Below are 24,150 nucleotides of genomic sequence, written 5' to 3'. Positions count from 1 at the left end.
AATACCTATGGCTGTGCACATATGAGAGGAGAGGTACCTGAGGTGGGATCACACACAGCTGGCATTGCTGGGATGATGCCCAAAAGTTACCTCTGGAGGAGCTGCTGGCTAAAAGAACTGCTGGCTGCTTGTGTACTGGAGCATACCCAGGGCTTGTGTATTACGAAGTGTAACAACACTAATCAATATATGGAGCTTGCACTGCATTGAGGGAGAGACTGACCTGATCAGAACATTCTTCTTCTTCCTGACAGCCTGTCGCAGAGGCTCCCTCAGGGTCACCTGGGCGAAGTCCTGCAGGGCCGCGTAGATGGTGTTGCGGATGGCCTGGTTGAAGACGCTCTCCATCCGCCCCATCAGCACCTGCAGGCCTTTGATCATGGCAATCACCTGAAGGAAAAGTTAAACCCAGATATAAATGCTGTTTTCCAATGTGTGAAGAGAACTATAAATCCAGCACGGAGAGAATTCAGGACTGAATTAATTCTACTCAGCTAACACAAGCCCAATGATCAAGCAGCTAATTTTTGGGTGTTAGCTGTTTTACAGGTCACAAGAAGCAGAGGAAAGCATTTATACCACCAGTTTCTTGCCAATGGCCCCTGTCCCTTGTTTTTACCCCTGATCTCTTGGTATCTTTAATACCACACAATCCCAGGAACTGCACATGCTCCATGTGTGGGTGCAGCTTGCACAGAGCTGCATCTGCACAGGGCACAGCCTGCCCTGCCCAACAGCACAGTGGAGGAAGCCATAAGGCAACATCCAAACCACCCTGGACTGTGTAAGGCAGGAGGAAGGTCAGGGCCTCCCAGAGCCTGGCTCAGAGGACTGTTCCCACTGTTTACAGCCTGCCAGGATGAGAGCTGATGTGTCCTGGGGACTGGCTGAGCATCTCTTGTATTTGCACAGCTCCTGGATGCAGCTGCTGCTCTTGCTCCAGATGATACTGCTCTGCAAGCCCCCTGTTCTGGGTTTGTGTGGCAACATCTTGGGAGCAGGAAGCTAGAGGGGTGACCTCCCACATCCAATAAAACCAACATCAGCTGGCTCCATGACAGACCCAACACTGGCCAGGGGCAATTTAAAGGCCAGATTAAGGGATGTGGGGACCCTAAATCCCTTAACATGGGTCACATGGCAGAGTATGGTGAGAAAACCCTTCCATTCTCTTTCCCTGGCCTGAGGAACATGGACAGGAAAGCAGCCTGGACTGGCTCTGATTCTTGTGCAAGTGGCACCTACTTCCACAAAGGCAAACTTCTCCTCACTGGTGTAGTTGTACCGGGTGGCTCTCTCATACTCTTCAGCTGTTCCTGGGCAATCCTTGTTGCAGAATTTATCTGTGGGATGAACCAGCTTCCAAGAGTACTAAAAGATGGAAAGAGACCATGTCAACATTGCAATGAGGAAGAAGATAGGCTAGAAAGACTGAATTAGGCTGTATGCCAAAAAACCATTCTCTAGACATCACTACAGTTTGACATTCTTGGCTATATTAGCACTTAATTAATTGGTTTTCTTTATCTGGGAGGCTGCCAGGCATACCAGGCCTTTGACATCCATGGATTTGTGTTGAGATGTGGTCAAAACTTTGCAAATTAAGAATTTCCATCATCATTTGAATTACAGTTTCAGTTGCTCCCAGACTCATCCCAGACTGCTTTCAGTGATGCAGGGATGCACTCACCACTTCCATGACGTGGGCACTCCACTTGGAGAGCAGCTGCAGCCCCCGTAAAGCCAGGTCAAAGAGCTCCCTGTACTCCTCATCCGACTTCTGGCTGTCCAGGCCTGAGCCAGTGACCACCTGGAAGAAATCACACCATGCTACAATCAGCAACTTGCTGCTTCACTCAGTCAACAGATTTCTCTCCAACATCCCACCTGAAATGAATTCCTGACCTTATGACCAAGGTAGAATTGAGTAAAGCATGTACTGTCCCTCAGGAAAAAAGACCTTGGCAAGGCTCTTTTTACACAGCCAGTCAAATTATTCCCTACAAAAAAGAATGAGTCTGACCTGTCATCTCTGAGCAAATAACTGACTGTTTTTATTCCACTTTCCCACTCCTTTTCGATGGTCTAATACTACTGAAATCCTTGATAATCCTTTACTGATTAAAGTTCAAAGAAGCTCTTACAAATGCCAAAAAAGAAGCGCCTGAGAACGCTACCATTTGTTAAACTGACACTGATGAATGAGGATCACACATGCAAAAAACAGTCCCAATGGCACCAGAGAGGGCACTGGCATTCAGTAATGAAAAGAACAGAGATGCCTTCATGAACTTTCCTCAAAGCCCTGACTGACAGGCCTGTGTAATTGAAAAGCCCAATTTGCAAGTCATTGGTGTTCTGACTTTTGCCTGATTATAAACATTTAGTTGCCAGGTTTTTTTCCTGGTTATTTTAACAAAGCTGTGATCAAGGAGCAGAAGCTGTTGCTGTAGATCTCCTGGTGCACATGATTTTGTACCTTTCATAAATTGCTTTTTTAGTGCTGCATCAAGACGAGCTTGTTCCACCCATGTCCTTCACCCCTCCTCGCTGTACATCTGTGAAAGACCATGGTCCTGCCACATTGCTGTGTTCCAGGCTTGTCCACTACTGGATTCTTTGTTTCTCTTTGCCAAGGTCGGGATTAAATGTGTGAGACAGTATTTCTTGATAGGACTCAGATGTTTCTTAGTTCTTATCTATGTTACAGTCCCACAAACCCTGAGTTCTGCAGCACTTCACTCTAACAAGCTAAAAATGGAGATGTATCTCTCTTTCTACAAGGCCCTTTAAGGATAATCTGTCCAATTAAGAAATGACACCTAAATTATTTTTACTTTTAACCCAACAGCCAACCCACCCGTGCCCTCAACGTAGACTTTTCTATCCAATCACACAAAACCACCCAAACCCATGGAGAAGAAGGTGAAGAGGAAGAAGGTGAAGAAGAGGAAGGTAAAAAGACCAGCCTCCACCCTAAAACCTCCATCTTGCTTTATATATTACTATAATTTTAAACTCTTCAACTTTACATTTTCCACCCGGTGGTATTATACACTTCTATCCAAATTCCACACCCACAATCCCAGTTCTATCATTCCATTTTGGAAGCCTTCTCCATGGCCTCAGGTCAAATGCAGTGCTCTCCTGAGGGTCAGTGCCTTTTAGCACACAAAGTCTGAAATTCTGCCCAGCCAGGTTGCAGCAGTGCCCCCAGCCCTCCTGCAGGTGCAGCTGGACCCACCTCGCTGTTGCTGTAGCGCGCGAGCTCCGAGATGAAGCGGATGTGGTCGTCTCGGATCTGCACCATCTGCTCACAGATGTTGTACTGGGGGCTGATGCTGCTCTGAGTGCACGTCCACCTGGGCAAAAAGAGCAACATTGTCAAGGACAGGACACAGCTTGCACTCAGACAGCCCAGGGACAGCTGCTCTCTGCGCTTCAATGTGCTCCAGGCACGCCACCCTCATGGCGAATGTCAGCCCTGTTGTGTCTCTGTGTGTGGAGTGTCCAGAGGTGGTGTCACACAGCAGGATGGGGACACTGGCCTCACCTCTCAGCCTGAATGTGTCTGCTCCATCCACCCTGAAGGCTGCTCTCCATGTAGGCTCACCTACCCCAAGGGCAGAGGTGGCAATCTTCCCAGGCCACCAAGGGACAAGCTTTCAGGGAAGGATGGACTTCAAAGACCTGCACTGTTTGCATCCTTTCTGCTAAACCCAAGAATGACCATCCTTAAAGGTCCTCCCTCCAGGTCTGGGTTGTGCTGCCTTCTCCTGCAAAGAAAAACTCTGCAAAGAACTAGCCCTCCCATTGTTTTTGGTTCTGGCTCATGCTGCCAGCTCAATGAACAACCCTGAGTACAAACGATGAGCAGAATTAGATTTTCATTTGAATTCACCCATATGTACCATGTGTGTAATGTCATCCTAAAAAAGGCAGCCAAAGGCACAGTTGTATGAAGGAATGGGACAAACCAGGTCTATTTAATTTAACATCTCCTTCCTCCCTGTAATGTATTAGCCCCAGATATAGAATCAGAATGGCACCACCAAAATGTTTTGTGCAACCAATTGTCTACCAGTGAGATTCTCATGTCTCACTCTGTCATCACAATGTAGGAGTTCAGATAATACTTTTTTTCCACCTTATGATAGTCCTGTTCTCCAATTTAGACTGCCCATACAAAAGGAAGGTGAGGAACCTGCCCCTGATATGGACATACACATATCTCTACAGTTAACTGCACTTGTTGCCAGTATTTGGGGTGGTAGAAAGTCCTGGAAATGCTGGGCCACGCCATCCCTTGTGAAATCCATCCTCCCCCAGTCCCCAGTTTGGCTCTTACCCGTTTCCATGTGCTGCCCACTGGACAATGGGCAGGGTAGCAGGAGTGGCCAGGGCTGCCCCAGCCCTCCCTGCCACACACAACCTACTCCACAGTGCAGAGACAAAGCGCCATGCGGGAAAAACACCAATTAATTCCACTTGCACGGAGACAAGGAGGGAGAGAAAGTGACAAAAACAATGTTAGTAAGAAATGGGGATTACATGGAAGCACCTTGGCAGAGTTAGAACTGGGAGTCCCATGCAGTTTGCTGGGAAGGCAAGGGAGTGAGGAAGAAACATTGGTTAGTACGGCACGGCACACAGACCTGGTGAGACAGATTTCAAAGACAGACATTAAAATTGTGCACAGGTAAAACAGCCCATGAGCTACCTCGGTTTTGAGATGAGAAAATGAGGAATGCTGCTGACACATGTTTCGTTGAAATGTGCTTTCTGAATGATTTGGGATTAAAAGGAGCAAATCTTCAGACAATTTTCCTCTTTTTTAAAAAGAATTTTCAAAAGTATTAAAATCCACATTACACAGAACCATATTTTTTTCTCTTGTTTTTCCTCCTCAATTTTAATTGAAAACTTTTTGCCATGTTGTTTTCAAACCTCTCCTGAACAATTAAAGGGCACTTTTCAACCAGTTTTTGGGAGGGCAGGGATGGAGGGCTGCTCCTGGCAGGCAAAGAAGCCAGACCCTCCGGGGGTGGAAGGGGACAGCAGACAGAAGCCATGACACTGCAGGTTAGTTCCTGTCCTGCTGGAGAGACAGCCCAGCCTGGCTGCTCCTCAGACACACCAGAGAAACCAGATTTCCACCCAAGACAGTCCCACAGGTGGAAGGCCACTGCCTGCTGAAAGCCTGGCTGCCACCCACCACTACAGCCAGGCTTAGTTCAGACAGGCTGTGCTTATGAGGGGTTGCAAACCTTATTCCAAGGATATCCAAACCTAACAACGTTCTCCTGGCAATCACTGAGCGTGATGCAAAGCTACAAACACCAGTGGGGCCTCTCACATGCCTGCTGTGACTGAAACAATGTCTGTGGATTCATCTGATGGAGCAGCAAACTGCCTGTGAGCCCAGGCCACTCCTGAGCTCTCCACTCCTGCTCTTCTCCCACAATATCCAGAATCATTAAATCATTAAGGTTGGAAAAGATCATCAAGATCAAGTCCAATCTTTGACTGATCACCACCCCATCAACTAAACCAGAGCACGGAGTGCCACATCCAGTTGTTAGTGCCACATTCAGTCTTTTCCAGTTCATTAATTTCCAGAGCATCTGAGCCTCTGGTTCAACCCTTATGGCTGCCATCCTTCTTCATGAGTTCTGCCTGAGCTAGAGGAGACACCCTGGCTACTGCAGAGATCCACTGCTGAGTTCATGCTCTGGAGGATTTTGTCCTTGGGGTGCAAAGTGTGGATTAAAATCTCCCCAGAGCAGGGACACAGCTCACACTCACACAGCTCGCACGCACCCGGCGCTGCCCCAGCCCATGCACCAGCCACCCTTCCTTCCTCCTGCCTCCCTGCCAGCCCTCCCAGCCCTGCCTGCTCCCTGGGATGGCTACACAGAGCTGGCTGCACCCCCAGGGCCACGGGAGGACATCTCCCCATGCAGGGACAGGGAGGGACACGCGGGCACACAGAGCTGGCACGCCGGACTCGCCCCACAGGGACACACACACGGGCACAGGCCTGGCACACCTGCAGGGCTCAGCCCCCACGGCCCTCAGGACACACACAGAAGCCAAGAGACATTATGGCAGGCACTCACTTGGATTTGTTCTCCTCATAGTGAGCACTGGTCTTAATGTATCTGGCCAGTTCTATCTGCATATCGCCGAATAAAGGAACCACCTGCAGCTGCTGGAAAAGAAAACAAAAGATGGTTGAAACATGGCAGAGAGAGAGAAAGAGAGAGAGAGAGAGAGCCTGGCCCCAGCACAACACAAGGGACTCCAAAAAGGCATGCTGCACCTCTGAAGCTTTGCAAAGTGCAGACCTAGACCCAGGGTCATTTCACAGCTAGGAAATGACTGCGAACGGTCACAAGGCTTTCTGTGGGAGGAAATCACTCCCTGTCCGTGCTCTGGAGCCCTGGGCTCACTGCCACCAGGCTGGTCATGGCCAGAAAGGTTCAGTGCTGTAACCAGCCAGAGAAAAGGATGTTTTACAACAAAAAGAGAGAAGTGTGGTCCTGAGCAGGCCTGATTGTCTCCCAGCCTAATCCTCCAAGAGAACAGAGGCATGAAAAGCCAGCATGTTGCTATTCTGGACACCCAGGAAGGTGTCAGCTTTCCCCAGGGACTCAGCACTATCAGGTGTCTTAAAACTTCTCCATGAAGAGAAAGACACAGGCAATATAACATGGCTCTTCCTGCCCTTCACATCTCAGAAGGTTTGGGATGGGAAATAAATTCTAAGTGCTCTGAAGACACCTCAAGCTCAGGCAGGTCCCTCCTTCACTAAACTTCTACCTGCAAGCAAAATCCAACCAAGGGCTACTGACAGCTCATCAATAAAACATGAAGCTTCAACTTCACCCAGCCACAAAAGCCTTGCCCCAAAATTCAGGGAAGATGGGTGGAAATTCCCTGTCCTGTTATCACACACTTCTCTGCTCAGGCTGAGCTGTGCAGGATGTATAATGCTGTCATCAGGGATTCCCACTGGCACTTCCATAAAAGGTTTAAATGAAGGGGTAGTTCATTTTCACCACTCAAATTCCTGGGCAATCCACTAGAAATTTAATCAGAAGGCAATAAGCAGATGTAGTGAAGGAGAAGTTGGTCTTTCCTTTTTGAGATCTGATAGTTTGGAGTGGTACTTTCCCGGAGATGCTGGAGAAGTGCAAATGGAACCAAGCTGGAAAGGAGAAAGTTACCCCATGCAATGGAAGGTTTTTACCTCATTCTCTGATGGCCCACAGCACTTTGCAATGAAAAGCAAACCTGCCTGAATGCACCAAGATGACCAAACTCTACAGATTACACTGAAGGATTGATGTAGAGATTTAGCTGAATTAGCAAAGCTGAATCAGGGAAAACCCAGAAAACTCCAAAGAATGATGTGATAAATCACCTTTGCAGAGCAGTCTCCCCAGTGATGGGAGGTTTTTTGAACACCTCATTATTGCCCTGTCCATAAGGTTCTGGTGTCTGTGGTCCCCTGCTCTTGGGGCTGTCCCCGGGGGTGCAAATTGGGGTAAGCAGGTCCCCACCAGCTCAGGGGAGGATGGACATCAACTTTCCATCACACCTGGGCTCACCTCTTCCCTGCCCTGCACACACCCAGCACATCACCACAAACTGAACCTCGGGGCAGCAAGCAAGGAGACATCCTCCATCCAACACCACCACCAACCTCCTCATCCAGGCTCCTCACCCCACCTCTGGGGAAAGCACCAGGGAGGATCCACTGTGCTGAAGAGAGAGGGGAAGGAGCCCTCTGTGCCCTTCCACACATCATCACCTGCTCATTTTCCCTCATCTGGAGCAAGTCTTGGTAACAGAAACTAATCTTTCCATCTCAGGGGAAAGATTAATAAAGGACTCAGGAAGGACTCAGGAAGGACTCCATCTGCTCCATCTGGGAAATTCTTCTGCTGTCCTCCTGCTCCTTGCCACCAACTCATTTGTCTTTTGCTAGATCCCACCACGGCTCCTACAGCTGACCTGCTCCAAACCCAAAATGCCTCCCAGTCCCAGAAGCAGTGGAAAGGAGGCACCACCTTCCCTGAGGTGCTGTGTGGCTCTCAGTGTCCTCTCCACCAAGAGGGTTATCCCAAACCTTTCCTGTGCTCAGGAATGAAGGGCAGCACAGCCTGGCCTCCAGCTGTGGATCAGACCATGGCCAGATGTGCTCCAGCAGAGAGAGGTTGTGTGGCTGCTCCCACCCTGCCCCTGGGAGCACCCAGGCTTCATGGGCCTTTCCCCAAAATCCACATCTCAGACCAGACAAAAACAGTTCATCAAACCAGAGTGACCCTTTGAAGATCTCACTGGGCACCTCCAAATCCCAGTTCACACAACTTCCCCAAAAGCTTTTCCTGTGCAACAGGGAGCACAGTTTATACATGAAATAAAACTGCCAGCTGTGTCCTCTGTCCCTCAGCCCAGCAGCTTGCAGAGGGAAAGAGAAGCAGAACCATCACCCACACAGACCTCAGCAAACCAGCCTGAAACCAGAGGCTGCAAATCTCTGTGCAAGGAGCCAGCAGCCATGTCAGCTGGGCACACCCTCCCCTCAGCCATGGAGCAGCCTCTCCATCCTCTGGGGCCTGGCAGGGAGCAGCCAGAGCTGCAGCTCCCACTGCACAACCAGCTCTGCACCCACAGCCCTGCAGCACTGAAGGGCAGCCCTGCTCCCCTCACCCTGCTGCAATTCCACTCCCCAGCCTTTGGCCTGGACAGCTTCTCAACCCTTGGGGTTTTGGACCTGTAAATGATTCCTGTAAATGATTCCTGTGGTTTGGTTTTTGTTAGCAGCAGTGGTACAGGCTGTTAATCCACTGGTCTGCAATAAACACCAGCCTCACACAGACAGCTCACTGACCTTGAAGAATTTGTCTATTTTGCTAAGGTTGATTCTCTTCTTGGCATCCAACTTGTAAATGTTGCTGACATTCCCATCCATGAGATACAGGCCAAACCCCATCACCTGGAGAGGATGGAAAGGCAAGGTTTCATCAGCATGGAGTCAGCAGCACAAGTCAAAGACACTGCTCCATCACCCAGCATGAGGAAAGAACATTTCAGGTTCCTGCTACCACCTGATCCTCATGAGGAAATGTTTAAAATGTGCCTGTATCTGCCAGGAGGCACATGGCAGGCAGAGGACACACAATGGATTGCTTCTGTTGTCTGTGCAAAAACACTGGATGCTTCCCTTGCTTATTTGTTCCTCCTCTCCCCACGTAACAACAACCCAAAAGTTTTCTCTACCTGTTTACTTCTGGAGAAGAATTTAAAATATTTTCCTGGACTGATTTTCCCCCCTCATTAATTCAGTACAAATCATTACAGAGAGTCAAACTCCCCACACATCAGAGAACCTGAGCTGACTCACACCCTTGTAATGAAGTTTTTATGGTAATAGTGACTGCCATCATTGCCAATGACTGACTGACAGCAAGGACAAATACACCAAATAAAGAGATATTTTGGCATGTTTATCTTGAGGACTCGTTACAGCCAGAAAAACAAACCTGGGAGCATCTGCCTTCTGCAGGGAATTATTGCTGGGAATGGGCACCAAGAAAATTCTGGGTTACAAAGTTGGTGATGATTCTACAATGTCCTCTGCAGTTACACAAGTCAAGCCCATGATCCTGCACTTCCATGCACAACAGAAAAACCCCTTCCAGCCTTGGAAGATGTAGGGCACCCACCGGTGCCCTCACCCACCATGCACTGTCTCTGCAGAAAAGGGATGCATTTCAGCCCAGAGGAGCAAAAAATCAAGAAATTGAAGAGAGACATTGTCCTAGGAGTGAATTTCATTTTACTAAAACAACCGTGACTCTATGCAAGCACCCAGGCACACAAGCATGGCCCAACCTCACCTTTAGGAGCATGTGCTTCTCACTGGGGGTGAGATACATCTTGTTTTCATAGTAATCCACACAGATGTTGACAATATCAGCCAGCAACTCCTCATAGCCAGGGATAACCTCTAGCTGTTGGTGCAGACACTGAAACACAACAGAAGCCACATTATCCACATGGGCAGAGGAACAGCAGAAACCAGGCAGGAAACATTTTAAGGATTAAGAGTGGAACAATAAGAGGTTCCTTCAAACCTCATTTATGCTTTTGTTAAGTTTACCAGCAGAAGAGCTTATGGTACTACCCAGGAAAAACAACCTTCCTCTGCAGGACAATTCTTCTTCAGACTGATCACAGCACCCAAACATCACACAATGAGATGTAAAGGAGGGTGACTCTGAGCAAACTGTCTGATTCCTGTCTCTGTGCAATATTTTAACTAGTTAGCAGAACCAATGGAGCTCGTGAAATATGGAGGGCCATGGGGGCTGAGCTGCAGACCCCATGCAGCTGCAGGGGATGGAGTTCTGGCAGAACCTTCACCTCCCAGAGCTCTTCTTACATCTTTTAGATCTTGATCTTTGTCTTAACACAGAGACCTTCAAAGCCACCAAGGATGACACACGAAGAGACATTGCTAGAATTACCCAGCCTGACCAAAAGACCACCAGAGCCAGTGGCACAGACCCAACAGCTGCTGCCACAGCCTGGTGTGAGGTGCTTCAGCCTCAGGAAGGCCACTGCTCCTCTCTGCCCATAAAGGTTCAGTGGCTCACAGAAAAGGGACCTGCCTGAGTGATGCGGTTGTGGTTTGCCAGGAACATGGAGAGGTTCTGGGACTCCTGGATGGACTGGGGGTCTGCCATCTTCCTCAGGAACTGCGCAGCTCTGGAAGGGACAAATCCAACATCAGCAAGGGTCACTCAGCCAATGTGAGACTGTCACCACCCACCCTCCCTGTCTGACCTGCAGCAACGCTGCAGCCTCAGACCCCTCTGCATCACAGCTCTATTCACCAAGAGGGAACTGAAACACAACAGGGCTGAGAGATTCGCCTAAATTCACAAAGAGAACCTGGGACAGCACAGAAACCCCATCTCCAGCCCTGATGTCTTCCTGCCCTCACTGCTGGTCAGACACTTTGTCCCCTCTCACCTTTTGTAAGCAGAATGATCATTTTTCACGCTGCACTTCATGTTCTTCAGCTCATCCAGGACAGCAAACATGTTGATGAACTTGCCCAGAGTGAGGAGATAGGCCTCAGACACAAAGTCCTTCCTCCTCTCAGCGTGGCACAGGCGCTTCACCTCGCTGCAGAAGCGCTCGATGGCCTTGCGCTGCAGGCAGGGGCACAGGGTCATGCACCTCCAGGGAACCCCCTCCACCCCACCAGCTCCTTTAAATAAAGCTTTTTTTTGGCTGGGGATGGAGGGTCTGAGGTTCCTCTCTGCTGCTCCCATGCAATGAAGCATTGTTACAAATCACTGCTGACAAACATGCTCAATGCTTGAGGGGAGAAAGGGGCTCCAGCTCTCCAACCCCAAGTGTGGGTGTTCTGCAACATCAGGCTGCATTTTCTATGTGGGACATAAAGGCTTTACAGGATATAAAACCTAAAAATGATTGTGAAACTCAGCTGCAGCTGGTTATAATGCAGGTGGTGATGGGGAGCCCACAGCAGCTGTGACTGCCACATGGCAATGGACAATCAGCTTTTCACATCCCCAAAAACAGGAAACTGTGACACCCTTAGCTCTAAAGAGTGGGGACTCTGGGTCTCCATGAACTTGAAGACCTGAGGTGTGCTCTTTCCCAAGCTGTATAAAAGATTTGGGGCTGAGCAAGGGACACACATTTCCCTTCACACAGGTCTCAGGTTTCTGCTGCAGGCTGCAAGGGAGAGATCTACTGGGGGTTGTCCTGGCAGGCAAGGATAGCACAGCCCTGCTGGGGACGTTAACACCAAAGTAAATAGATTATTTTTGCTTTTCTCCTTGACCACTTACCTGAAAATACATGAACTTCATAAGCTTGGTGACTTCTGGCTCAAGGACTTCCACTGTTTTCTCATAAATCTCCACTCGGTTTGGCTGTTCATTACATTTCACCTGCATTGCAAGGAAAACCATCTGTGTCAGCATCAGCTGCTAAGCCAGCTGTGGGTCACTGTGGCACCTTCTCCTTGCTTCACCTGGAGTCCTGTCCCCACCCAAAGACAACAGAGGGACCTGAGAAGGAGCTGGTTCTCAATACAACCAGTGAAAGCAAAAGGGGATATTTCAGATCTGAAATTCTCTCCGTGCATTCTAAAAAGGCACAATCCTGATTCTGGGGGACAAAAGTCTCCTAATGCATTTGTCTGGCATGGAACACAAGCAACATGGAGTCTGGACCTGCTGTATAATATTGTAGCATGAAGTTATCTGAGATTTGTGTTGCAAGACACACAAGGCACCAGGTTCCAGCTCTGCCAGAGCCTCGCTGGGATTATTCTGGTTCTGTTGAGGATCCATTAAAAATCACTGGGCTTGTCTGTGGCTGACAGCACTGAACTGAGTCACTGTCACTGGGCTCCTGGGAAGCTAAATTTAAGGACTTACTCAGTTGTCATCTATCTCACTTCCAAAACAGTTCCTTGGAGTCATTACCAAACGTACAGGGAAACAGCAGCTGCCCAGGGCATCCTGCTGCCCTGCTCTGCTTTTGTTTGCAGCTGTTGCTTCCAGGAGGCTCTGATGGGGCTGACAGCTCTGGGGCACGTTCAGGAACTCAGCAGCTGCTGCTCAGGGCATGGGGGGACACATCAGCCAGCCTGGCATGGGGGCTGGTGCCAAAGAGCCTTTCCCTCCCTGCAGTGGGCAATCCATTGCCCCCTGCCCTGCTGTTCCACACTGCAGTCAGGCAGCACCACAGAATCCCAGAATATTCTGAGCTGGAAGGGACTCACAGGGATCACCAAAGCCCAGCTCCTGGCCTTGCCCTGAGCATGCCACCATGCACCAGTGGCCATGAGGATGCAGTGGGGGTGGGAGGAGTGGTGCACACTCAGGTGCAGGCCCTGTTCTTCACCTCTGATGCAGCAGGGAGCTGCACCTGACCAAGCAGGGAGATTGGGGGGCTGAGCACAGGACCCCCCTGGCCACATCCATGTGCCCCATGGCAAAGCACAGGGGTCACTGCAAGATCAAGCCTGGTCAAGGTGTAACTGAACCCTCTGCCATGGCATCCTCTGCTCCTCCATCACACCCAGCACTGAGAGCAGCCTGAGGGGAGCACAGGGGGAAGGGACAGGGACCCACAAGCTGCTCAGAGAGGCACAGATGGCACAGGGAGAACACTACACCAGATGATTTTAGTGCTGCCTTGCCATCAGCTTAGCCACAGCCTTCTGCTGGAGTAGCCAGGGGAGGCCACAGCAGCAAATACAAAATACCAAATCAACAGCAGGAATCTCCTCATGGCTGGGTCTCAGCATCCTCTGCTTTAGTTTGCTTTGCTTCTCCTGTTCTTCTGTCTCAATTCCAAACTAACCCACAGCCAAGAAAAACCCAAGAGGGGCTCTGGGACCCCCCTGCCTGGGAAGGGCTGGGCTACCTGAGGGATGGCTCGTGAGCAGCTCCTCCACGTGTAGAGCATCACGGCATACTCGTGCCCTTCCTCCAGCATCTCATTCTGAAAGACAGAGGGTGCAGGTGGGACAGGGCAGGCCCTGGGGGCTCAGCAGCCTGGGGACAGAGCTGGGGGACTCACCATGCTGGAGTGCACCGTGGCCTGCTCGATGTACCTGGCAATGCCTGTCACAAAGGCGTTCCTGTCCTCAAAGTTGGTGTCAAAATTGGCCTGTGGGCAAAACAGAGAGGTGGGGATGAAACACAGCTGGTTGTTTGCTCACCTGGTACAGTCTGACATGGGATGTGCTGGCAAAAAGCAGAACTGGTAGGGCTCCTGGGCATGGGAGGAGCTTGTGATCTATTTGAGGTGCTGCACCTCTAGGTCTGAAGTAGTTTCATACACACACACACCCTGAGATGCTTTGGAATCACACATGGCTGTCCTGCAGGGAATATGTGTGCAAATATGGCAGTCAAGACTGACATTAACAATCCTTGTAGAATCCAGCCCAACTTTACAGCAGCCACAGCAGAGAGACAAGCTAGAGCAATTACTCTGGGGATTTTAGCTCGGTAACGCAGACAGATGCAGCCTTATTAATTTCTGTTTGTGCCCTGGCTGCTAGGGGAAGACCACATCCTGTCAGCAGGAAGGCCAAGGGATAAACACAGAGAAAGGGCAGGGAATGAGCTGTCTGGAAAACATAAATATGAAAGTCAGCCCTCATCCAGGTGCTATTATCAGTGCTACGGTTGCTCCTGCAAGCACAAACAGTTGTTGGGACAAACATTTGCTCTGGAAGCTGTGATTCAGTTTTGGGCTGGGACAGGGGAGCGAGACACTGCAGAGGCAGGTTGGGGATGGAAAATCAGCTCCCCTGGCTCTCTGGATGCCCTTCACATGCTCTGTGCTTGGTGATTTCCCCAGCCAAGGCTGGCTGATGGTACCTGCTGCAGGGCAGGGCACACAGAGGCCCCAGGCACCCAGAGCTGCTCCTTGTGATGACAGCAGCACTGCAGCCACCACACTCGCCTCAGTAACTGATTTCCTGAGTGGGACAGCTGGGAGCACAGACCTGAGGCCACAGGGCTGCTCTTCTCAGTGCCTCCAGGACATCACATGTGACCAACGTGACAACAAAAGCTGAGATCGCATGAGCATTTCTGGCTAGCAGGGGGAAGGGCTACACACAAACTGAGTATGGTGAGGAAACAGGCTTGGCCAACATCTCCAGATCCAGCTTAGAGGAGGTTTTTAGGCTCAGCTGTGTGCACAAACTCATGGCCCTGAAAGGAGGCTGTACCATAAGGCTGAACCCTGAGCCCCTCATGAGACACAAGCCAGCAAAGGCTAAAAATTTATTGAAAGAAGAGATAAGCAAATAATTACATCAAGATTTTTCAGGCAGAGCTGAAATTTGAACAGCCCGGAATGACCTTTGGGTCTGATAACCCATAGAGATACCAAAGCTGTGGAATGAGCCCGGGCTCTGAGCTGCTGTAATTCCAGCATACAAGGCACAGCAATCCCAGTGCTGGTGTATTTATACACTGCCAGGGGTGAGCCAGCAGCTCAGGAGTGGCAGGATGGAGAAAGGAACCCCCTATTATATTTAACCCTGGGTGTGGTGGCCAAGCAGCAGAGGCATCCCACTGCGGGAGCCGTGCCCTGGGCCCCTGCCAGGCTCTGCTTGGTGAGTGCAGCTGCAGCTGAATCTGAGCTGTTCAGGGCACAGAAGTGGTTCTAGCAGCTGCCCTCCCGTGCATGCCAGCAGCTCCAGCTGTGCTGGAGGCACAGGCCAGCCAAAGGCAGGCAGGACCTTGAGCCTGCCCCGCTCAGTTCGATGCACGCACGACCGTGGAAAGGAAGCACAGAAATATGTGCACAAATAAACACTGCTGAGAACTTGTTGCTGTTATCACAAATCTTATCTCCTGCTTCCCACCCATTCATGCACTCTGGTCCTCATTTTCACTTGGCCTTAAAAGTCCCTTTCACCAAACTCTGGTGCTTTCTCTTTAAAGTCCTTGGGAACAGATTTGAGGCTAGATCTGTTCTGAGTGCTTCCCTCAGCACGCTGAACCCCGGATGTTTTCAGCTGGTTCTCACAGCGCTGTGTGGCCCCGTGCTTTGCATGAGCCTCTGGAACCACCCTCCCTCCCTCCCCTGTGCCTGGGGGGTACCTGGTACATGATGGAGGAGGGAGGAGGCTCGATGCATGGCTGCTGGTCTGGCAGGGGCAGCTCCTCCAGCAAGTCCACGTTGGACAAGGCATCCTCGAGCGTGACGTGAGTCGTCATGGCTGCAGATCTTCAGCTCCCCTGCTACATCCAAAGCAAAAGAGAGGGTGATAGGCAGACAAGACAATCAGCCAGCAGGCAGGACACTGAGTGGGAAAGGACAAAACCAGAGCACAACTCGCTGGCATTGCAGGGGACAAAATCCCAATTTGTTTTCCTTTTTCTTGTGCATTATACCACATCTCTGTGTCATCTCTCTCCTGCGATTCAACAGCAGAGCAGGAATGCAGAATAAGAGAAACACAACTACCCACCCAGGCACTTCTCTCTTAACTCTATGCAAAACTCCCTCAGCCAGCACAGCTGGTGCTGCAGTGCAGCTCCAGCAGCCCCGGGTGAGAGCGAGTGCCCCGAAATGCAAAGCGGTGCTATCAAGAATATCTCCTGAAGCTGCTTGGTTAGAGAAGTATGACGGATGCTGACACTCACATGCTTTCCTCACACACATGAACAGCCCTGGAAACTGTAAACAACTAAGTGCATTAATTCCCAGAGGTGAACTGGAAAGGCTTGAGTGCTGTGCAGGCAAAGCTGTGGCACTGCAAGCAGCAAAAGAAGAAACTGCTGTTAAATTTCCCTACTTTTACCACTGACGTGGCACCCCCTGCCCAGTCCCATCCTGTCCTGGAGCTGCCAAGAGCTCCAGTTGCAAAAATGAAAATAAATACACAGAATAAAATCAAAGGGAAACATTTCTGAAAGTTCCCTGGTGCTGACCCCAGTGGGAAGCACAGAGCAAACCTGTGTGTCCCGGCCTCCCCTGGCACTCACCTTGGCTGTGAATGCCCAGCACGGGGGGATGGTGCTGTCACCCAGGCTGAGCCCTTGTGTAATCACAGCCACAGGGCTTCCCCAGTTAATGCCTAATCCTGTGCAGTAGCTGTGGCTGACCTAGAGCCTGTGTCTCCCAGGAAAACACCCTGCTGCACTCAGACATTTGGAGAGAGAGAATTCTTTAAATATTGACACCTGATTCCATTAGAAAATCACAGCCCCTCCAGTGCTTCTTGCCTCACTCAGAGCCTGTCTAGTTTGAAATGTGAGCCTTTGAGTTTCACTGCTCTGATCTGCAGGACAGCAGAGTTCCCTAAATCAAAGTTCCCTATGAGATACTCACACATTTCAATATAACACCCTGCAAGCCAGCTAAGCTCTTTGCCTGCCTCATTACAGAGCACGTTTTCAAATCCTTTAATCATCTCTTTGGCTTTTCTCTAAGCTTTTGCAACTTTTTTTTTGCCAGACACGGTAGCAGGCAGGACACAAACAGCAGAACCACAGCAGCTCCTTTGGTCACTGCTTCCAAGAAAATAAGTTTGCTTTTTGTTTCCAGCACTGGGAAGGATAATGGCATTGGGATATCCATGGATAGGCACCCAGCAAGGGCCACAGCCAAGGGGGAGGCACAGGCTTCATGGTGGGTCATATGAAAGAAGGAGTCTGCAGCTCATTATTGTGGGCTGCAGGAATACCTATGAGCCTGGCAAAACCCATTCCTGCTCCACAAATGCCTCCCCAAGGCACCAGGCAGCTGAGAAACAGGTTTGGTTGTACCTGCAGCTGAAGCAGCATTAAACGAGTGCCTGGAAAATACCCAAAATCTCAAGCAGCTTTTGCCCCTCCACACTCAAATTTCTGTTTCCTTCTTCACCCCTGTCTGGTAAAATGGTTTCCTGTTACAAATTGTAGCAACTGTCAAAGGCAGACACGACATTTCTGCAGCTTCCTCCCTGCCTGCCTGGGGCTCCCTGGGCTGCTCTCTCTGCCCGGGGGAGGCTCAGCCTGCCCAGCCCCAGATGGACACAGATGGACACAGAACTGCCCACCACACTCCCCCACCATCCTCAGGATCACCATTGGCATCCCACAACAACACTCCTGGCTACTCACTCATGCTTCATTGCACACTTCAGGCTTGAGAAGGCAAAACTTTCCATTTCATGGGCTTTGTGGCTGTTTATTTGGGCTCATTCCCCATTTTTCTCTAAGTCCAATTCTAGGGCCATTTGTGCAAGGTGCTGTCTGTTTGCATTCCCACAACAACTCTGTGACACTCAAAGAGCTCAGCCACTCAAGGGACAAAATTATTGCTGCTGTTTGGGCCACCCCAGGAGAAAAAGCACCAAATGAAGCATTAGGGTCCTGCTGTGCCAGGCAGTGCCCACACCTGGGAGGCTGAGCCAGTCCCTACCCTGAAAGTGTTGCACTCAAACAGGCAAAGAGGAAGGGTGCAGAAATGCAAGCACAGAAAAGAATGCATCAAGTGAGAGGTGCAATCAGCCACCAGCCCACCCCAACTTTGCCATGGCTGAGCAAGGACCCAGATGCAGCTGGAAAAACTACAGACTTAGAGGGTTTAACACATGAGGTTTTATGGGGACTGCCAGCTTCCAACCCACCTTTTCTTAAGACCAACCAGGAACCCAACAGCAGCTACAGGGAACAGTGTGGTCAGCCTGGACTCCCCTGGTGTCCCCAGCACATTGTCACAGACAGGGTGTGTGACAGAGGGGCCACTGGTGCAGACCTGGGTCATTCAGCAGCCCAGATCAGCCAGAGGGGATGGCAGTGAAGCCCCACTCCCCCTGTGCTGCCCTCCCTCACCCCACACCTGGGTCATTCAGCAGCCCAGATCACCCAGAGAGGACGGCAGTGAAGCCCCAGTTCCCCAGATCTGTGCTGCCCTCCCTGTGCCCTCCCTCATTCTCCTGCACGTTCTAACCCAGACATCTGGGGCTGTCCTGTACATCCAGCTCCATCCCTCTGTCCAGAGACAAGGGGCAGCTGGAGGTCATCCGGCAGCAGCTCCAGCTCAGGGAGTTCAGGGATCCCTGGGGACACTCATCAGAAACCCTTCACTGCCATCCACCACCTGGGCTTTGGGGTGGCTGTGCTGGGAAGGGGACAAGAGGACACGGAGCCCATGGTGACAGTGCTTGGGCACACAGCCATGGGCTGGGCCCCAGCCGAGCAGGGAGCAGCACAGCAGGGCCCAGGAACGGGGCTCGCCTCTGGCCTAGCCCAGGCACAGTGGGGTGAGGCTCTCCTGAGGCACATCCTGCCTCTCTGGCCTCACAGGAGCCACCTCCAGATCCCAGCTCTGGTCAGAGAAACCAAAGTTCCTCCTGTCCTACATGTTTTGGCAAAACTGAAGGTGAGCCTGGCAGAAACCAACCCCACCCCAGTGAAACCTGAGGCAGGGATGCTGCACTGGGCTGTTCATCCCTCCTGCCCATGAGCAGCAGTGCTAATGGCAGTGCCGCCCACTCTTTCTGCTCATTTGCTTCAGGAACTTCCCATCCCCTTCCCACAGCTCAGCTGCAGCCCCTCCGGCCATCTCACACACCTTCCAAAGCCCAATGATCTCACAGAGGACCTGGGGGAGCTGCAGGGAGCCAGCCAGGCAGGGATGGGAAGGAGGAGCTGCTGACACAGGGGCTCTTGTGGCACAGCCTGGGGACCAGAGCCTGGGGACCAGATTCACAGGCAGCACAGGAAGGCTCTGAGCAGAGAGGATGGACAGCCCAGATGTCTGAACTTGCAGAGCATGTCCTGCCTTCCCCGCCAAAATGCTTGCCCAGAAGTACTGGTGCAGTATCACCCTCTTTGCAGGGAGAAGCAAGGTGACTTTACTGTCACAAAGGTGACTTTACTGTCACAAAGGTGACTTTAAAGCCCAAAGCAGCTTGGGCCTGAACAGTAAAGACTTTTAAAATAAATAATGACTTTTAAAAGCAGGGCCATAATGAATATGTTGCATGCACATGTGCTCAGCTCCCAGGCTGCACAGCTCAGGGCTCTGGGGAAGGGGCATGGGCTGTTTAGGATTTTCAGCTTGCCTGCTCCTCACACTGGTGCTGTAGTAGGCACCAAGAGCAGGAAAGGAGGCAAGAAAAAATGGGAATTGCCCAGACAGAGTCCAAGCCCTGTGAGCATGGGGTGAGCAGTAAAAGACTTTTGCTGGGGAGGTGGCAATGTAGAGAAGGAGGACAAACCTGGTCACCCTCTGATTATCTGAGAATCCAGCTCTGGCTCCCAGCCCCTGGGTAACCTGGGAAAGTCACTGAATTTAGTTTTACCCCTGTGAAAATGCTTCTCTCTTTCTCCAAATACAGCACCAAAGCAGTGGGCAGGCCCTCTCCTGGCCCAACAAATTCCCAGCAGAACCAAGTGTCAGTTTCATAAAAGCCAATTTCTGGTACCCACTGCCTGACAGCAACAGGAGGATAAAGGATCCTGGTCACAAACATATATTTAGTAAAAAATAACTTCACAGTGTAAAACTTTAGTTTGACTCCTGCCTAAAATGCACAGGACTTGTAATTGCAACCACCACCACAGTCAGGAGGAGAGTGAGTGAGGTTGGCAGAGCTGGGCCTCTGCTCTCCACAGACACAGATGTTAATAACCATAAAATTACTTTCCCATCAAAAAAAGGAAGCCAAACTGCATGACTCCTGAAGCTGTTTTCCTCTATTTCCACTCTGTGTTTTCTGCTATCCCATTAGGGCTGAGTTCCAAGCATTTGCACCATCCTTGTCTCTCAGCAACACAATTATCCTGGAATTTATTTCTTTTAGAATAACTAAATAGTATTTTTTTTTTTCTGGTGCCAAAGAAAGCGTGTCAAGGAAGGAAACAGGTATATGAAACTACATTTCCAATAGAGTTGAGAAATTTAAAACAAGTTTATAAGCAACTCACTGCTGACAGTTAAAGCACTTCTTGGGAAACCAAATCACACAGGCCAGCATTGTTAATAGTTGACCAATTATTGATCTTCCAAAATCAATGTTCCCATTTTTCATTAAAAGATGATAACGGTTTGTTAACAAAATTGAACACAGTGAACATGAATTCAGCATATCCAGCTTTACTCCTGGTCAGAAAATGGAAGATTTTCCCCTATTCCTTAGGCTTCATTAATAACAATCAACTGTACAGAGAAAATGAAAAAAGAATTTTCCTAAGCAGAGAATTAGCACAGAATATTATGGCTGTGACACCAGAACACCGGGCTAGTCCCTCATCTCTGTGACTAACCCCAGACTACCATCATCAGGCAAAGCACTAAGGTGATTTTTCTCTCGGTATCTCAGGGCAGGAGGGCGCAGGGGCTTCAGCGGCTCAGCCCAATTCCCTGAGACCTTTGTGATCCAAAGCCCCCAGGCGGGAACCCCCCTTGGGAAGCGGCAGATGGCAAAGGGGGCCACGCTCTGCTGCTGGCAGCGTCCCCTGACAGCACAAACCCTGCACCCTGCCCCCTTCTCCGACAGCAGGGAGCGTTCACTGTGTGCCGCTGCTTCCCCGTTCCCTCCCGGTCCTTCCAACCCACGGAAATCTCCTGCGGAATCCATCCCCTCGCTCCCTCCCCCGGGCCCGCTGGGATGCGGCTGCCACGGGGCATTTCCAGCGGCATCGGGGGCAAAGTTGAGCACAAAGGAGGAGCTCTGGCGGCCCCGGGCACCGGCACGGGCACCGGCAGTGGCGGGGCGGGAGCGGTTCCGCCGCCCGCGACCCAGGCACAGCCCGAACCTGCGGCCGCCGCTCCAGCCCTGCATCCCCAGCGCTGCCTCTGACGCCGGCGCTGCCTCCATCCCCCTCATCCCCCGTGAACACCATATTTCCACAACACGGGTGCTCCGGGAGCCGGCCGGGGCCGCCCTTCCATCATCAGCATCCTCTCCGCGCCCCGTTCCCCATCCACCCCGGCTCGGGCCTGCAGCGCCCGCGGGCCCGGGGCTCGGCCCCTTCGCCCGTGCTGGGGATGCGGGGCGGGGGGAGGACAAGGCGGATTTGCGCTATTTTTTCCCCGGCGCCGTGCGGCGGCTGCGGGCAGGCTGAGCGCCGCAGGTAGCTCGGGGCATTGTGGGATACATCCCGTACATCCCGCACATCCCGGCCCGCACATCCCGGCCCGTATATCCCGCACATCCCGCACCTGCCCCGCTCCGCCCGCCCGGGGCTCGGCGGAGATGGGGCTCGGCGGCGGGCACAGCCCCGGGGAGGGAAGGAAGGAGGGAAGGAGGGAGAGAAGGAGGGGATGGAGCCGCGCAGCCCCCGCGCAGCCCGCGCCCACCCCCGCCCGCTCACCTGCGCTCCGCGGGTGCGCCGCCCGGCGCCGCGGGATGCTCGGCGGGGGATGCTGCGCGCCGCCCGCACAAAGAGCAGGAAATGGCTGCAGCAAGTGCACTTCCGCGGCTCTGGCTCCGCCGGCCCCTCCGCGCGGCGCGGCGGCGGGGGGAGCCCCGGCCCCGCCGCGGGAAGGGGCTGGAGCGGCGCGGGCGGCTCCTCCCCCAGCGGCGCGGGGGATGCGCGGCGGGGCCGCGGCTCTGCCCCCGCCCGGGGCCGGGGCCGCGCTCTCCCCGCGGCGCGGAGCTCCGGGCTGGCGGCAGCGGGGCGCCCGCGGCGCCCGGCCGGCAGGGGAAGGCCGGCAGCGCCCCCGGGGCACGGGGGGCACAGAGCAGGGGGCGGCCGCGGCAGCCCCTCGGCAGCTTGGTGGGTTTGGGTCCCTGAGAGAGCAGCAGCGGGATGGGATTCTCCATCTCGCTGCTGCTGGGTGCGGGTGTTCAGCCCCCTCTGCCCCTCGGAGGACCATTGATAGGCGTCACCTACCATCTTAACAGACGCCCTGGTGGCAGAATACATCCACATGTAGAAAACATACAGAGCCTCGGATGACTGAGCGTGTTGGGGATCAAAACCTGAAGGCAGCGCCTTTGCTCAGCGCTCCAGTCTTCTACTGAGTCAGCACCGCATCTGAAAGGTCTTCCTTGTGGCATTTTTGACATCTGGCTTTTTTTTCAGGGACAAGTTTCCAGTCTTGCTTTGACTCCTGTTTAAAGCTCTAATACAACTCTTCAGATGTAGTGGGAAATCCAACCTTACTGCTTTCAGAGGGACACTCCCTCATGGTGACTGATACAAACCCTGGATGGAGCTGTCTTGCTTGTTGAAGGACACTGGTGGGTACCCAAGGATTGATGAAAGTCCAGATACAGGTCTAGGTGTATTTCTGTGGGGGCCCCGGCAGTGTCCCTTTCCTGAGCATGAGCTGTGCCAGAATCAGATTGTTACCTGGCCTTTCCTGGATTTGAGAGACCCTCCAGTTCCTCAGAGACTGCTCCATGGAAGTGCGGGGCTGAGCTTGCTCCTGTGGGTGTCTCTTGGCTCTGTGGGGAAGCCTGGACACCAGGTTTACACTGCAGATCTGTAATTTGAGTGGATGCCACGGCTGAAGGCACTGGGGTCTGCAAACTACAAAAGCAGCAGAACTGTCTCAGGAACTAGCTTTGTTTTAAAGGACAGGACCACGCCTGAAAAAATGTATCAATAAATCTCTGGGCATAGAACCTTTCTCTGCATAGCATTTCTTCTTTGGGGTTTGAACTAGGTGACCTTTAAAGGTTGCTTCCAACCCAAACTATTCTATGATTCTGTGATATCTACAGCTCTATCTCACCCTTGTCTAGAACACATTATAGCCATCATTCCTCTTTTTACTATTTAATACTTGTCAGAAAAATTCAGTAAGTGAGCGTTGTTACTGCAGACACAAAAGACTTAACAGCAAATATCACTCTGAGGCCATGGGTGAAGGTTAGTTCAAGAAATCTGGCAGAAGAGAGTGCTGCGGACTTTTCTTGTACAGTTTAATCTGGTCCCGTTATCAGCCAGGCTCAGTGTGATGGGAATTCCATGAATGTGATGATGCTATTTTAATTTTCTGCTCCATGTTGTCTTAGCTGGTAGAAGGATAGAATGAGCTTTGCTGCATTTGTGCTGCAGATCTCCCTGCATGCTGGGGACAGTGACAGCGAGGGGCAGCCCCAGGCAGCTGCAGCAGCAGTGTGTGTGTGCATCAGTGTGTGGAGAGGAGAGAGGGCACGGTGCTGGGGTGAGCTGAACACACCTGAATTTGTGGTGGCTGCCAAGTGAGCTTCAGCAGAGCCATTCACCTGAATCCTGCTGTGCTGACAGGCGTTCAGAGAGGGACAGCACCAATCACATAAAAACATGCTCATTAAAAATACTTCAGGTAATTCTAGATTTTTTTTTTTTCAAGCCTGATTTTAAGGTAATTGTGCACTGGAACAACACCCACATCCCCAGGAGGACTGACCCATGCCCAGAAAAGAGCTTTTCATGGCTCATGCTGCCACGCTGCAGTCCCTGGTCCCCACTGAGAAGCATCAGCTGCTCTTTCTAGATGAGGTTCCTGCTTGACTGCCTTTGCTAGCAGGGGCTCCAGCCTGGCTGTGCCTGTGCCTGGCCATCTCAGCAGCAGCTTGGGGACACGCTGGGACACAGCTCTGGGCCTGGCTCCAGCCAAGTGTGCAGAGCCCTG

General features: G+C 51.6%; 1 protein-coding gene across 4 annotated transcripts in view; it reads right to left on the bottom strand.

Annotated features, from left to right (window-relative positions):
* CYFIP2 (cytoplasmic FMR1 interacting protein 2) overlaps window positions 1–22,064 on the bottom strand; it is a 49,853-nt gene extending 27,789 nt beyond the window's left edge. For 2 of the 4 annotated variants that reach the window (XM_059483340.1, XM_059483343.1), the window contains exons 1-14: window positions 21,897–22,064; window positions 15,687–15,827; window positions 13,642–13,731; window positions 13,486–13,563; window positions 11,898–11,999; window positions 11,047–11,228; window positions 10,683–10,779; window positions 9,909–10,037; window positions 8,900–9,004; window positions 6,120–6,211; window positions 3,245–3,362; window positions 1,691–1,810; window positions 1,246–1,371; window positions 224–390 (exon numbers count right to left, since the gene is read on the bottom strand). In XM_059483340.1, coding sequence (XP_059339323.1) covers window positions 224–390; window positions 1,246–1,371; window positions 1,691–1,810; window positions 3,245–3,362; window positions 6,120–6,211; window positions 8,900–9,004; window positions 9,909–10,037; window positions 10,683–10,779; window positions 11,047–11,228; window positions 11,898–11,999; window positions 13,486–13,563; window positions 13,642–13,731; window positions 15,687–15,803 — 1,523 coding nt within the window. In that variant the 5' untranslated portion in view covers window positions 15,804–15,827; window positions 21,897–22,064. The remainder of the gene's footprint in view (window positions 1–223; window positions 391–1,245; window positions 1,372–1,690; window positions 1,811–3,244; window positions 3,363–6,119; window positions 6,212–8,899; window positions 9,005–9,908; window positions 10,038–10,682; window positions 10,780–11,046; window positions 11,229–11,897; window positions 12,000–13,485; window positions 13,564–13,641; window positions 13,732–15,686; window positions 15,828–21,896) is intronic. The other 2 variants (XM_059483342.1, XM_059483341.1) reach the window with 2 other exon arrangements.
* Window positions 22,065–24,150: the final 2,086 nt, after the last annotated feature.

The sequence above is a fragment of the Ammospiza nelsoni genome, chromosome 16, assembly GCF_027579445.1.
Source record: "Ammospiza nelsoni isolate bAmmNel1 chromosome 16, bAmmNel1.pri, whole genome shotgun sequence".
NCBI classification, from domain to species: domain Eukaryota; kingdom Metazoa; phylum Chordata; class Aves; order Passeriformes; family Passerellidae; genus Ammospiza; species Ammospiza nelsoni.
The sequence above is the reverse complement of the archived record's forward strand: the minus strand, read 5'-3'. Positions and strand labels throughout refer to the sequence as shown.